Raw genomic sequence first — 13,749 nt, forward strand, 5'->3', positions numbered from 1 at the left:
ATACCTAGAAGTATAAATTCTACCTATAAACTATATATAACATTGTTTTCTATCATAATTTGTATGGTGAAAGTCAAACAAATAGTTTTAACATAATGAAATGTTATTTAATATAAAATAAAATTAATAATATATACATTATTATAATAATGTAATGTTATGAAATAATATTATAAAATAAAATATTATTATTATATCTGCACAAATTTGTCCACCACCCCCAATCATGGAGCAGTCCAGCAGTCAAATTTAAATAAGAAATACCTTTTTTGTTGTAAATTCAATTTAATAAAAACTAAACAATTAAAATGTAGAGATTGCATTAAGATAAAATGTGGAAAAGAAGTTTGAGTGATATATAAAAAAAACAGCTAAATAAATAAAAATAAAATAAAACTAGAAGTTGCATTTTAGGACTTTTGGGCCTACACATGAACTAAAGCTTAAAATATGATATCGTAGTGGACCACCCCTTCAAAGATTATTAGCTGAAACTGTGGTTTTGGTCATTTGTAAAATCTAGTCACTTTAAGAGTCAAAAAACACATACTGTACAGGCAAAACCAAATTAAAAGAAGTAAACAATAAACAATATTTACAACATTATTACCTTAGTTATCAGAAATACACATTTTTGAATCTTACATTGAAATGATAAACTAATATATATATATATATATATATATATATATATATATATATATATATATATATATATATATATATATATATATATATATATATATATATATATATATATATATATATATATATACTGTATATATATATATATAAACTATATATAATAAAGATCTCTCTGCATATATGAAATTATATATTATGATTTTAATGTAAGATTGAAAAATGCATGTTTCTACTATATATATATTACATAAATGAATGCTGCTTTTCTGAGAGTTTGGGGCTTTACAGTTTATTGATCAGGACATCTTACACATCATCCAAATAAGCGCAACATTTTTCCTCATGTTCACACAGTTCTCTCAGCTTACAATTTTAACAAAACAAAAAAGTTTTCAAATAATTATTTAATTTGCTTTGCATTGCTAGCAACTCTACTTGGTGATTTTCTTCATTTGGTAGAAATTCCTTACATTCATTCCATACAAAATACATTCAGAAAGACACTTCAGTTTTTGTTCCAGTTGAAATGAGAAGCAGGTAGAGTAATGCTCAAATTTAAAAGCATCTTCAAAAATATAGGGTCATACTTCTCTATTTTAAAGTCATTCTCCGTGTGAGCATTACAAAAATATATGTGTATTTACATATTGAGTGTTATTTGTTGGGTCTCTAGCTGACAAGTTTAGTGAAGTGCTTTTTATAAATCTTTTTTAGCACTCTGCTTCATACTTCCACCCCTAATTTCTAGATTATATTTTTATAAATTATAGTTTGATGCTCTGAATTAAAAAGAACTTCTGTGATAACAAAAAGAAAAATTCTGCACATTTCTACTAGGAATGTTTCTATGGCGATAATTTAGGAAGAATTGTTGATTTAGTCTTTTCAGATGTGTCAAAGAAAATTGAAAATGTCTCAGTGCACCTTACATATCACAAATTCCAACTACTTTTATAGTCTAAAACAAGACACAAATGGGTAAAAATCTTTGGAAATGTGATAAGGTTTTTGTCTAAAGGGACTTGTGTGCTGCGTATTTAATCTTTCTCATATAAATGCTATGTTAGTCACGAACATAATTGAGACTTGGACCACAAAACCAGATATAAGTGTCAATTTCTTATAATTTGAGATGCAGTGGTGTTAAAATGTTTGAAAAGGGTAAAAAAAAAAAAGTTTTTTGTTTTTTTTGCACATCTGTCACTTGTTTCAGATCATCAAATGTAAATATTAATCAAAGATAACACAAGTAAACACATCATTAATTTTTTTTAATGAAGATTTTTATTATTAGGGGTAATCAAAATCCAAAACTACATAGCCCTCTGTGAAGTGTTTGCCCCCTAAACCTAATAACTGCAACAACTGCAAACAAAAGCATTGTCAATAACTTGCAATGAATGTTACAGCAATGTTTTGATCCTGCTTATCTTTGCGGAATTATTGTAATTCAGCCCCATTAGAGAGTTTTTAAGCATGAACAGCCTTTTTAAAGTCATGCCACAGCATCTCAATTGGATTCAGCTCAGGACTTTAACTAGGCCACTCTAAAGTCTTCATTTTGTTTTTCTTTAGCCATCAGACATTCAGATGTGAACTTGCTGCTTTGCTTTGGTCACTAACAGATGGCCAGGCATTCTCCAACATATTTTGTTGGACTTCATGGACATTTTACCATTGGTCTGATGTTCTTTTTCTGAAATGCAGTGTTACTTTTAAGCCACACAATGGTCCATCGTTATCCACGGGAGATACATTCTTAAAGTAACCCACGATAGGCAAAATCTACAAAGTGGTTCGCTTTATTTTTTACAATTATTATAGATATTTTAAGGTTGTAAACCCCCTCACTATACACTTTATACTCTTTTCTTAGAGAGGCATTAACATTTTCACACTTTTCTCTCTCGTTTAAACACTATAAAAGTTCAAGCCTTTGTAGAAAAATAAGTCCAGCATTATATTCATTTATTTATTCCGTAATGGCACCCAACAGTAACACAACTTCAAGATTTTTGTGCCATGGTTAACATCTTCCTCTGCCTTTTGGGTACTACCACAGGTGCCTTTAAGGGTGCAGAGCATTTCCTCGACATTGTGGGGAGAACACTTGCAAACGTACAGTATAGCACTTAGAGTCACACTGCTAGCGATTGAAGATTAATGTATATTTGGCAAGATGAACGCATTCTGTACAGTACAGGAGACACGGCATGAAGGAGATTTACTGACAATGGCCAGTCAGGATGCAGAACACAATGTGCTAATCAGGACACAGAACACAATGTGCTGTAGAAATGTCAAATTGCTCTAAAAAAAATCTGTGAAACTGCGAGGCCGCGAAAAGTGAACCACGTTATAGCGAGGAACTGCTGTACACATCTTCCAAAAAGTTTTTCTCTTGTCAGTCCACAGAATATTTTCCCGAAAGTCTTTGGGATCATCAAGATTCATTAATTCATTCATTTTCTTTTTGGCTTAGTCCCTTTATTAATCCGGTGTCACCACAGCGGAATGAACCGCCAACTTATCCAGCACATGTTTTACGCAGCGGATGCCCTTCCAGCCGCAACCCATCTCTGGGAAACATCCATGCACACTCATACACTACTGATAATTTAGCCTACCCAATTCACCAGTACCGCATGTCTTTGGACTGTGGGGGAAACCGGAGCACCCGGAGGAAACCCACACGAACGCAGGGAGAACATGCAAACTCCACACAGAGACACCAACTGACCGAACCAGCGACCTTCTTGCTGTGAGGCGACAGCACTACCTACTGCGCCACTGCGTCGCCGGGATCATCAAGATGTTTTCAGGCAAATCTGAGATGAGTATTTGCCTTCTTTTTGCTCAACAGTGGTTTTTGCCATGAAAACTATTTTTGCCCACTCTCTTTTGGTGGAGTCATGAACACTTATCTTAACTAAGGCAAGTGTTGCCTGCGGTTACTTTTTTGGCTCTATAACGTTTTCCAGACTGATAGATCTCAATTATTTTATTTCTCATCTGTTTTTGAATTTCTTTGGATCAATGCATGATGTCTAGCTTTTGAGGATCTTTTGGTCTACTTCACTTAATCAGACAGGTCCTATTTAAGTGATTTCTTGATTTCTTAAACAGGTGTGGCCATAATCAGACCTGGGTATGGCTAGAGAAATTAAACTCAGGTGTAATAGAGTTGTTTCAACAGGGGTCAAACACTTTTTCACACAGGGCCATGTAGTGTTAGATTTTGTGTTCCCTTAATAATAAAACCTTCATTTCAAAACTGCATGATGTGTTTACTTGTGTTATCTTTGACTAATATTAAAATCAGTTTGATGATCTGAAACATTAAAGTGTGACAAACATGCAAAAAAAGAAGAAGAAGAAATCAGTAAGGGGCAAACACTTTTTTTTCACACCACTGTAAATACATCATATGAAAGTTAAATAAATAAGCTCTGCACTGATGTATGGCTTATTATGATGGGTCAATACTAAAATAATAAACAGCTATTTGAAAATCTGGAATACAAGGATAAAAAATGTAATCTATACAGGCATACTAAGAAAAGTTTTTAGTTTTAAGTTTTGTGCAAATTAATTTCTTGGCAATGCATAATACTAATCACAAAATTAGGGTTTCATTTCTTTACAGTAGGAAATGTATAAAATATATTTGTGGGACATGATATTTACGTTATTGGTTTAATGGTTAAATTTTGACCCATGCAATGTATTTTTGGCTATTGCAAAAACATTTTTGAACAAAATTAGACTAGTTTGTGGTCAAGTGTCATAAATAAATGACATTATTTAATTTTTTTTCATTACAGTACCTCACTAATAAATGCACTGTAATTACGAAACAGAAAAAAGCATCAGTCAATTCCAAGCTGCCGCCATTTCACACACTCCAAACACAATATATTATAATCATTGAATGACCACTGCAAATATATCTTAAAAAACCAAAGTGAAAACCAAACCTCAATGGATAAACAGTGGAACTCGATTGCTTTCACATGTAATAGCCCAAATGGACTATATACACACACCTGTACAGTATATCACTGAAGACAACATGTTGCCCATGCATTTAAGGAATACAGATGGTGTAATGATTATTGTAGTCCGCTGGTTGACTGATCTAACATCATGAAGGCAATGTCCTGATTTTTGGGAACACGAGGCTGGGAGTTAAATTTCTCAACATCGCAGTATAGTCCAGAAAGGAAGTAAAGCAAATGAAAAACAGATGTGAAGTTTCTATCCAGACAGTTATTCCTGACATCTCAAATGGCAAAAGACTCTCATTTAAAGCACGAACAGTCATTGCCCGAGATAACAAGCTGAATATGTGGTTTGCACAGACTTATACTGGCTTAAAGAAGATTGACGGAAAATAAACTGGACGTCAGACAATTGGAGCCAAACCATTGCACAAGCCCACTTCTTAGTGTATTATTTATGATGATGCTTTTTGTGCAATACAACCCATTCTTAAAAATATACTGTACAAGAAGAATAATAAGAAATTTCATATTCTAAGGAAAAATGGTATCGCTGTGAAAGCCTGCAACAGGACAAACAAATGTAAAAGGTAACTGGGATTTTTAATATGTCAATTCTGACTTTTGTGTTGCAGTTGTGAGATAGAAACATAATTGTAAGATCCTGAAAAAGAAATAAGAATTGCCTGCATTTTTCCAACAGAATTTACATTTTGAAATTCTGAGTTTATATCTTGCAATGCTGATGTTTTACCTCAGATTTCTGAGTTTATATCTTGCAATTCTGATGTTTTACCTCAGATTTCTGAGTTTATATCTTGTAATTCTGATGTTTTACCTCAGATTTCTAAGTTTATATCTTGTAATTCTGATGTTTTACCTCAGATTTCTAAGTTTATATCTTGTAATTCTGATGTTTTACCTCAGATTTCTGAGTTTATATCTTGTAATTCTTATGTTTTACCTCAGAATTCTGAGTTTATATCTTGTAATTCTAAATTTAAATCTCGCAATTCTCATGCTTTTTCTTTTATAATACTAGTTTTATCTTGAAATTCTCACTCAGAATTCTGAGCAATTCTAAGTATAAATCTCACAATTCCAACGATTTCCCTCCCAGAATTCTTGTTTTCTCTTGCAATTCTGACTTTTTACCTCATATATCTGAGTTTACATCTTACAACTCAAAACTTAAATCTCACAATTCTCATGTTTTTCCTCCATAATACTTGTTTTATCTTACAATTCCAACCCCGGCTCATTGTGAAAACATAGCCCTATCTACATTTCTGGAGAGCGCCAAATACATCCCAGGAGGTACGTTTTTTTCCCCGCGAATCCACCAGAGGCCACGGTGTACACACTTTGAGAACTCAAATTTCTCTCGCGAGTGCCATTCTCACCTGCTCTTCTTGCTAAAATCCACGAGAGGCTGCTGTCGACTGACTGACCGACCGAGTTATTCCTCCACTCACCCCCTTCCCTAAACCCAAAAAATAGAGTTTTAAAAAGCACCGATTGACCAGCGTCACTCACTTCCCTAAACCCAACCAACAGTGTTTTCAAAAGCAATCCAGAAAATGAAAAGCCACCTGATTTTTACCACATTTTCAGATTTTACCACATTACCACCATGTTATTTACTTGTTTACTGTATTTTTTGGCATTTTTTTGGAACCGTTCTTAGCCGGACTCTAACCCTGTCGTTACGGTCAACTCTTCTCTGTGGCGCAAGTCCTCTGATATATGCAGCGAGCCACTGGAAAAATTGGTAACAGCAGGAAAGGCAATGACGTATGTTGTGAGCCATTGGACAAACTGGTAACAGTGGGAAAGGAGGTAAGCCTTCAGATTCTAGCGCAAAAAAGAACGGCATCATACCACCACATATTGTTCCTTTAAGGATTAAATGCAGCCATACATACTTCTGACTATATAATTCGTGATCTCCAGAAATGTATATAGGGCTTCACAATGAGCCTATGTTGTTCAATTCTGACACTTTACCTCAGAATTCTGAGTTTAAATCTTGAAGCTCTTACTTTTTTCCAGAATTGAGTATCTATCTTTCTATTCTAAATGTAAACCTCACAATTCCAACCCACAATTCCAAGAAACCTCTTGTTTTATCTTGAGATTATGACTTTTTGACTTCATAATTCTGTGTGAATATCTCTCTAATCTTGCAGATTTGTTTTTATCTTGAGATTCTACATTTAAATCATGAAATTCTCACAGTTTCTTTGAATTATTCAAAATTTTGAGATGTAAACTACCAATTGCAAGACAGTCAGTCAAAATTGCGAAAAAAAAGTCGCATTTACCTTTTAACTTTTTTTCTGTGGCAAGGAAGCGTGCATACATGGCTGACAAATTGAACTCTAAAAACGTTTGTAGTGGAAAAAAAGCTAAAAAGCTAAATGGTGAGTATCATCTGGGCCTGTACTCATCAGGCACACCAGACAGGTTCCTCTTTCTGAGTTCAGTATCCACAGTCTTAATAAGCCTGTCAATGGTGGCGCGCATTTCCACTGTATAAGGGTCATACTCCAGCTTTCTCAGCCCAGAGCGTTTAAAGTTGCCATCTTTCTGTCCTTCCACACACAGAAGGCGATCCTCTGACACTTCCAGGCCCAGAAAGATGACCATACCTTTTAACTGAGAGAAAAGGTCCCGTTTTAAATCCTCAAAGTGCACCACTTGAACTTTCTTCCCATATTTGAGCCAGTCCAGTGTGTGGGAAGCCCACCATGGAGCGTAGTTCTTCACAAACTCTGGCCACTCTGATAAAGAAAGAACGAAAGTTTAACTTGAAATATACCATCTTACAGTAACACATTGTGAGACGGAGCATAAGTGCTTTAGAAAAATACTGACATGTGCTAAAAACATAGCAGATATTGGCAAACACTGGTTGTGGGAAATAAAATAACGGCACACTTAATAATGTTCAAAAAACAGAGTGTGGTTTTACTGTATGGTGATTCTCATCAGAAGAGAAAACGAAAATAAAACACAAGAGCTCATGTTGTTTTATCCCATAAAGTGAATGATCTGAATCACGAAGACAGAGGATGTTAAAATGATGAATTAAAGCAAAAGGAAGAAGCTAAATATGCTGATATTTTGAAATGGTTCTGTGTTTTGTTTAGTGTGACGAACTGGGGAAAGAATCATATGCTAGTTGGCATGGTAAGAAGAAAGTTGAAACAATAATAGAGGAACATGCATGCCAAGTGTCATGGGCACATTTTCACACTTTAAACTTGACAACAGCATTTAAAAATAATGTGTTTTCAAAATGGGGCACCCTGCACTGCACTCGACACTGAAAAAAATAATTAATTGGATTTACTAAATTATAAAGCTAACTGGTTGCAAACAATTTTTATGGGCTGAATTTAAACAAACAATTTGAATTTAGTGTTCAACTTGAATTGTTTGTTTAAATTCAGCCCATATAAATTGCTTGCAACCAGTTATTTTTGTAAATCCAATGAATCGTTTTTTGTGCATTTGGGGTGTTTTTTGTGCACTTGAGTGCTAGGGAGTGTGCAGATATTTTTGGACAAATACATACGGTAGCTGAGAGAGCTTAGCGTTCTGCAATTTAAGATAACACGTACAAAACACACCAGCAAATTAAGAAAAGATCTTCATCCGTTTGAGTGCATATACTCACAGTGCATACACATATTTTAAAAATGCGCTGCATTTTCTCACAATGCAAACACATTAATAAAACAAGCTGCATTTTCTCACAACACAAACAAATTAATAAAACGTGCTGCATTTTCTCACAACACAAACAAATTAATAAAACGTGCTGCATTTTCTCACAATGCAAACACATTAATAAAACGAGCTGCATTTTCTCACAACACAAACTAATTAATAAAACGTGCTGCAATTTCTCACAACACAAATAAATTAATAAAACGTGCTGCAATTTCTCACAACACAAATAAATTAATAAAATGTGCTCACAAAATTTAAAATTTCTCACAATGCAAACAAATTAATAAAACGTGCTGCATTTTCTCACAACACAAACAATTTACAAAAATAATGTGTTGCATTTTCTCACAACACTCAAATAACACTGAACACATCAGAAATGTTTCAAGCGGATCTTAAACATGATGGACTTGGCTATTTAGGTTATGGTCATTTAGGCTAATAAAACACAAAGGACAAGGGGATCAGGATGTTAAATAAACTCAAACAAAAAACAAACAAAAAAACTCAAAGATCTCATACAACTTCACTGAGTATTATTTACAGCACGGCGGCGTCCGTCACATTTTTGGGTCCCCTTAAAACCTTTCTGTTGCGAAAATGCAGTGAATTTTATAAATTTGTTTGCATTGTGTGAAAATACTATGTGTTTTATTATTTTGTTTGCATTTTGAGAAAATGTAGCGTGTTTTTTATTGTGTTTGCATTGTGACGATTTGCAGCATGTGTGCTTTCAAACGGATGAAGATCTTTTCTTAATTTACTGGCATTTTTTTTTCTAGTTGCATGTGTTTTCTTAAATTGAAGCACGTTAATTTCTCTCAGCCACCATAAATCAATTTAAATTAAAATAAGAGAAAAAAAAGAGATAAACGTCTTAGCATAGACTAAATATAACAATAATTTTTAATATAATAATAATTATAATAAATATAATAATTATACTAATTTTAAATGATAAAATATCTCAAATCTAATTAAATTTGATTACAATAAATTAATAAAATGCTGATTAAAACAAAGTGATATAAACTAAACACTTCTAAATAATATATAATAAAAATTCTAAACAACAATTCCTTCATGTTGTCCAAACACATATCAATTAAGTTAACTTAATTAAATTTAGCAAATTTAAGTGGATTAAATATAAAACAATTAGGTTTCACCAAAAAACTTAAGAATTGTGTTGATTCAACTCATTTTAAATAAGTAGTTTGAACATGCAAGTATAAATTACAAAGTATAAAATGGATCCTTAAGAAAAAAATGATATGGATGCCTTTTAGATTTTAGGATGGAGCTCCAATGAACTTGTGATCATATTTGTAAGTCTGTTGCATTTAAGCGATTAAAAAGAGCAGCCTTAAATAATAATTTTTGGTTAAATAAATGAACTCACTTTAATACACTTATTACTAATTTAGGTAATAATACTACTTATTTAAGATGAGCTGAATCAACACAATTTTTTTTTTTTGGGGGGTGGGGACAACTTAATTGCTTTATGTTCAATCCACTTAAAATTGTAAAAACAATTACGATAAACTTAATTGATTTGTGTTGAGACAACATGAAGAAATTGTGTGGAACCCTGCACTATTTACAGTGTACACTGAAAAAAAAATGCAGGGTTCCACACAATTCATTCATGTTTTCCCAACACAAATCGATTAAGTTAACTTAACATTTTAACAAATTTATGTGGATTGAACATAACTAAATTAAGTTGTACCAATGAAACCTCAAAAATTGTGTTGTTTCAGCTCATTTTAACTAAGTAGTTATATATTTTTTGAGTGTAAGGGTTTATTTGCCTGATTAGTTTTTTCTATCATTATCTGGCAACACTAATGATGAGTCAAGATGTTCCTCTTTCAGTGTGATTACTTGCACATGCAGCAGAGCGAGAGAGAAAGATCAGATGCATGTTTATCTTGGTTCCACGCCCTCTGTCTAAGAAACTGGTTTTCGCACTAAAGGGGGTGAGCTAACAACCGTATTAGCTATATTGTTTAATGCTTTAAAAAGCACCTCTCAATTAAATGGCATTAGCTTGATCATAATGAAACAAAAACAGAAAGATCATATAGTGGTAATTTTAAAAAACACCACAATGTCACAAAGGAGAACAAGAGCAATCGTTGCTTAAATGTGGACTGTGTTGGGGTAAAGACAGCTTTGCAAAATCTACATACCATACAGTAGTTCACATCATTATTTTAGGAAATTATATTCATGGCAAGGAAACTGTGTAATTGCAAGGTATTTACAACCACTGACCCCTCAAAATGTAAACCCCAGTAGCATGAGCAAAAGCAGCTTCTCTGCATCAGTCTTCAGGAGGTTATTCACACAAAGTAAAAAAAGGAAAAGATTCTCAACAGAAACAACACAACATAGTCATGTTTTTTTGGTGTGTCTGATGAGTGCACACTCCTGACCGCAGTACAGCAGATTTACCCTCAAAATAACGTCAACGTCAAGTATAAAAGAGAAGTGTTTTTAACACCATAGAGTGTATTTAGATGAGCTCAGCGAAAATATTTTTTGTCTGCATTTCATTTAACACTGAAAAATATCTACAAATACTAGTTTCCTTGTTAGACCTGTCCTATAGTACACAGTAAAGTTAAAATAATATATCATTAAATACTTATTATTGAGCATTATAATATGTATTGTTACACTGTAGCAAGGAGACCATAAAATAACTACAAATATGTAAACAACCAATCAAAGTCTATATACATGATGGACAGATTCAGATATATAATAAAGGACAGATTGTAATGGCAGAAATTATCAATATGTAACTGTAAAAAATATTGTGTTTTCATCAAAAATGTATATTTTGTTTAGTGTATACAGTTGAAGTCAAAATTATTAGCCCTTGTGTGAAATTTTAATTCTCATAAATAATATCTCCCAAGTGTTGTTTAACTGAGAGTAGACATTTGTAAATGTAATAATAGTTTTAATAACTAATTTATATATACAAAATGTCTTTGCTGTGATGACATAATAATTTTCTACTTATTTTGCAAAATACTAGTATTGAGTATAGTAACTAGGTTACTTTGTTATATGTAACTAGGCAAATTAGCAAGATTAGGCCAATAAACAACTACCCAACAAACACATTTACGTTGTAGTGATGTCTGTATGACATTGCATTTTTTCAAAGGCAACTTTGCCACTTACGTGCTCGCTACATTGTCACAACATAGAAATGTAGGGCGTGAGAAGGCTGTAGCAACGTTGTTGTGTGACATTCAGCAACCGTGAGAACGTTCTTGCTACATGTATTAATGTTTTTTTTTCCTTGAAGTTTGTCAATACTGCCTAGAATACAGGATAAGCAGTAATAATTTTCCAATATTGCTTAATATTAAATATTGTTCATTCGTTTTTCTTTTTTAATTTAACAACTGCATGTGTGAGATTTGAAGTGTAAAAATGCCACACAAATGAATATAAATCAAACTTTTTTATTATACATATTTCACAACATTTAATACATGTAGTACACATCTAATTATAAGCAAACAGTACAAAATAAAGTTTATATTAAACACTTAACTATATATAATTAAACTAAAAGGGTAGGCTAAATTAAAATGTCAATTGAGAAGGTAAACAAACAAGAAGAGTAAACAAAAAAGCATTAAAATATAAATAAATAAATAAATAAATAAATAAATAAATAAATAAATAGATAAATAAATAAATAAATAAATAAATAAATAAATAAATAAATAAATAAATAAATAAATAAATAAATAAATAAATATGCAGACACTACACTGAAGCTCTGGACTGGAGAATACAGCAGAGCGAGGAGCGCAGCTGAAGACCAGGTGTAGTTGTTGGTACGGAGAAAGCAGTCAGAGAAGGAAATCCAACAGAGAATCCAGTTCAGAGGATCCACAGCAGCCACAAGTCAAAATAGGCATTGAAAAAGAGAAAACAGATCAGAGCTTGACACAACATGACTACACAAATGTCCACTCATGACTTATTTAGGAAGAAGAAATAAAGCAATACTCACGTCTCACAGTCGCTGTTGAATGAGACGCTGAACGGTCTGGTGAAATTTAAACTGATTCATTGATGATGAGTAAATGTTTTACAGTGGTTGTCCACGCCACCCAAGTACAACCTAAAGCAATGGCCATTTAGATGGCAACATTATGACACCGTTGTGACAACCTTCAGCAACAACGTAGATCCTCAACCTTTTTACAAGGTTGGTACAGCGTTGTAGGAGGTCATTACGGTGAGGCAACGTTGTGTGTTTGTTGGGTACTTGCTTCGAATGTTACCTCTCAATTGAATGGGTGTTATCAGTGGTTATCAGCCGAGAGATATAGGCCAGTAGGGGCCTTCAGCGTCTACTGGTAGGCTCAGAAGGCTGTTATCATCCATCCATATGGTTAATCAGCTATACTAAAAGAGAAGACTCCAGAACCAGATGCGTTTTAACGATACGTTTTGCGAACTAAATCGAATCTAATATTAACATCTTATGATGTTGTGTGTGCGTTGGGCAATAATTAAGGCACTACAGAATGTTACGTTTACACACATCCACTAATTACATGTAAATGCATCAGCTTTTTACAGCGTAATACTCACTACTCTTGAGTACTTTAGAAAGGGCAAATTTTTACTCATACTTTGAGTAATATTTACAACAGATACTTTTACTCTACTTGCACTACATTTTTAGGCAAGTAATGGTACTTTTACTTGAGTATGAGTTTTCAGTACTCTTTCCACCACTGTATAATACAGACCTTAAAATTGTTTAAAAAATAATTAATTAAAACAACTTTATTCCAGCCAAACTAAAAGAAATAACACTTTCCCCAGAGGAAGAAAAATTACTATTGGAAATACTGTGATAATGCGCTTGGTCTGTTAAACAACACTAGGGATATATTTGTAAAAGATGGTAATTTTGGCTTCAACTGTATTAGAACTGATTAATACTCTTTAAATGTTCAAAAATAAATACATTTATGTATTGCAGCACCTCTGAAACACTCCGAGTTAGAAAATATACCAATACTTACCTTGAAATTGACATGATAGGATTTCACAGTGGAATCCTATAAGCATATGCTTCTCAATAATGTATTAGATAAATGTTTTGATATAATGACAGTGTTCAAAATATTTTTCATGTCAACCATATTTTAAACTGCTCTAATTAGCCAGCTGACATAAAGTGTTGTGATTGGCTAAACACCTTAGCTGTGTGTTGGAAATGCAACACAAACACTTAAAAATCAACATCAAACACCTTATAGCCTCAACACAAATCAGTATTTACCACAGAAATATCTTTAAAATATAAATA

General features: G+C 32.9%; 1 protein-coding gene across 1 annotated transcript in view; it reads right to left on the bottom strand.

The window, feature by feature from the left end:
* Positions 1-907: 907 nt before the first annotated feature.
* The window catches only part of wscd2 (WSC domain containing 2), a 122,818-nt gene continuing 109,976 nt past the window's right edge, over positions 908-13,749 (bottom strand). The window contains exon 11 of the mRNA XM_056457546.1: positions 908-7,429. Coding sequence (XP_056313521.1) covers positions 7,077-7,429 — 353 coding nt within the window. The 3' untranslated portion in view covers positions 908-7,076. The remainder of the gene's footprint in view (positions 7,430-13,749) is intronic.

This window comes from Danio aesculapii, chromosome 5 (assembly GCF_903798145.1).
Source record: "Danio aesculapii chromosome 5, fDanAes4.1, whole genome shotgun sequence".
NCBI lineage: Eukaryota > Metazoa > Chordata > Actinopteri > Cypriniformes > Danionidae > Danio > Danio aesculapii.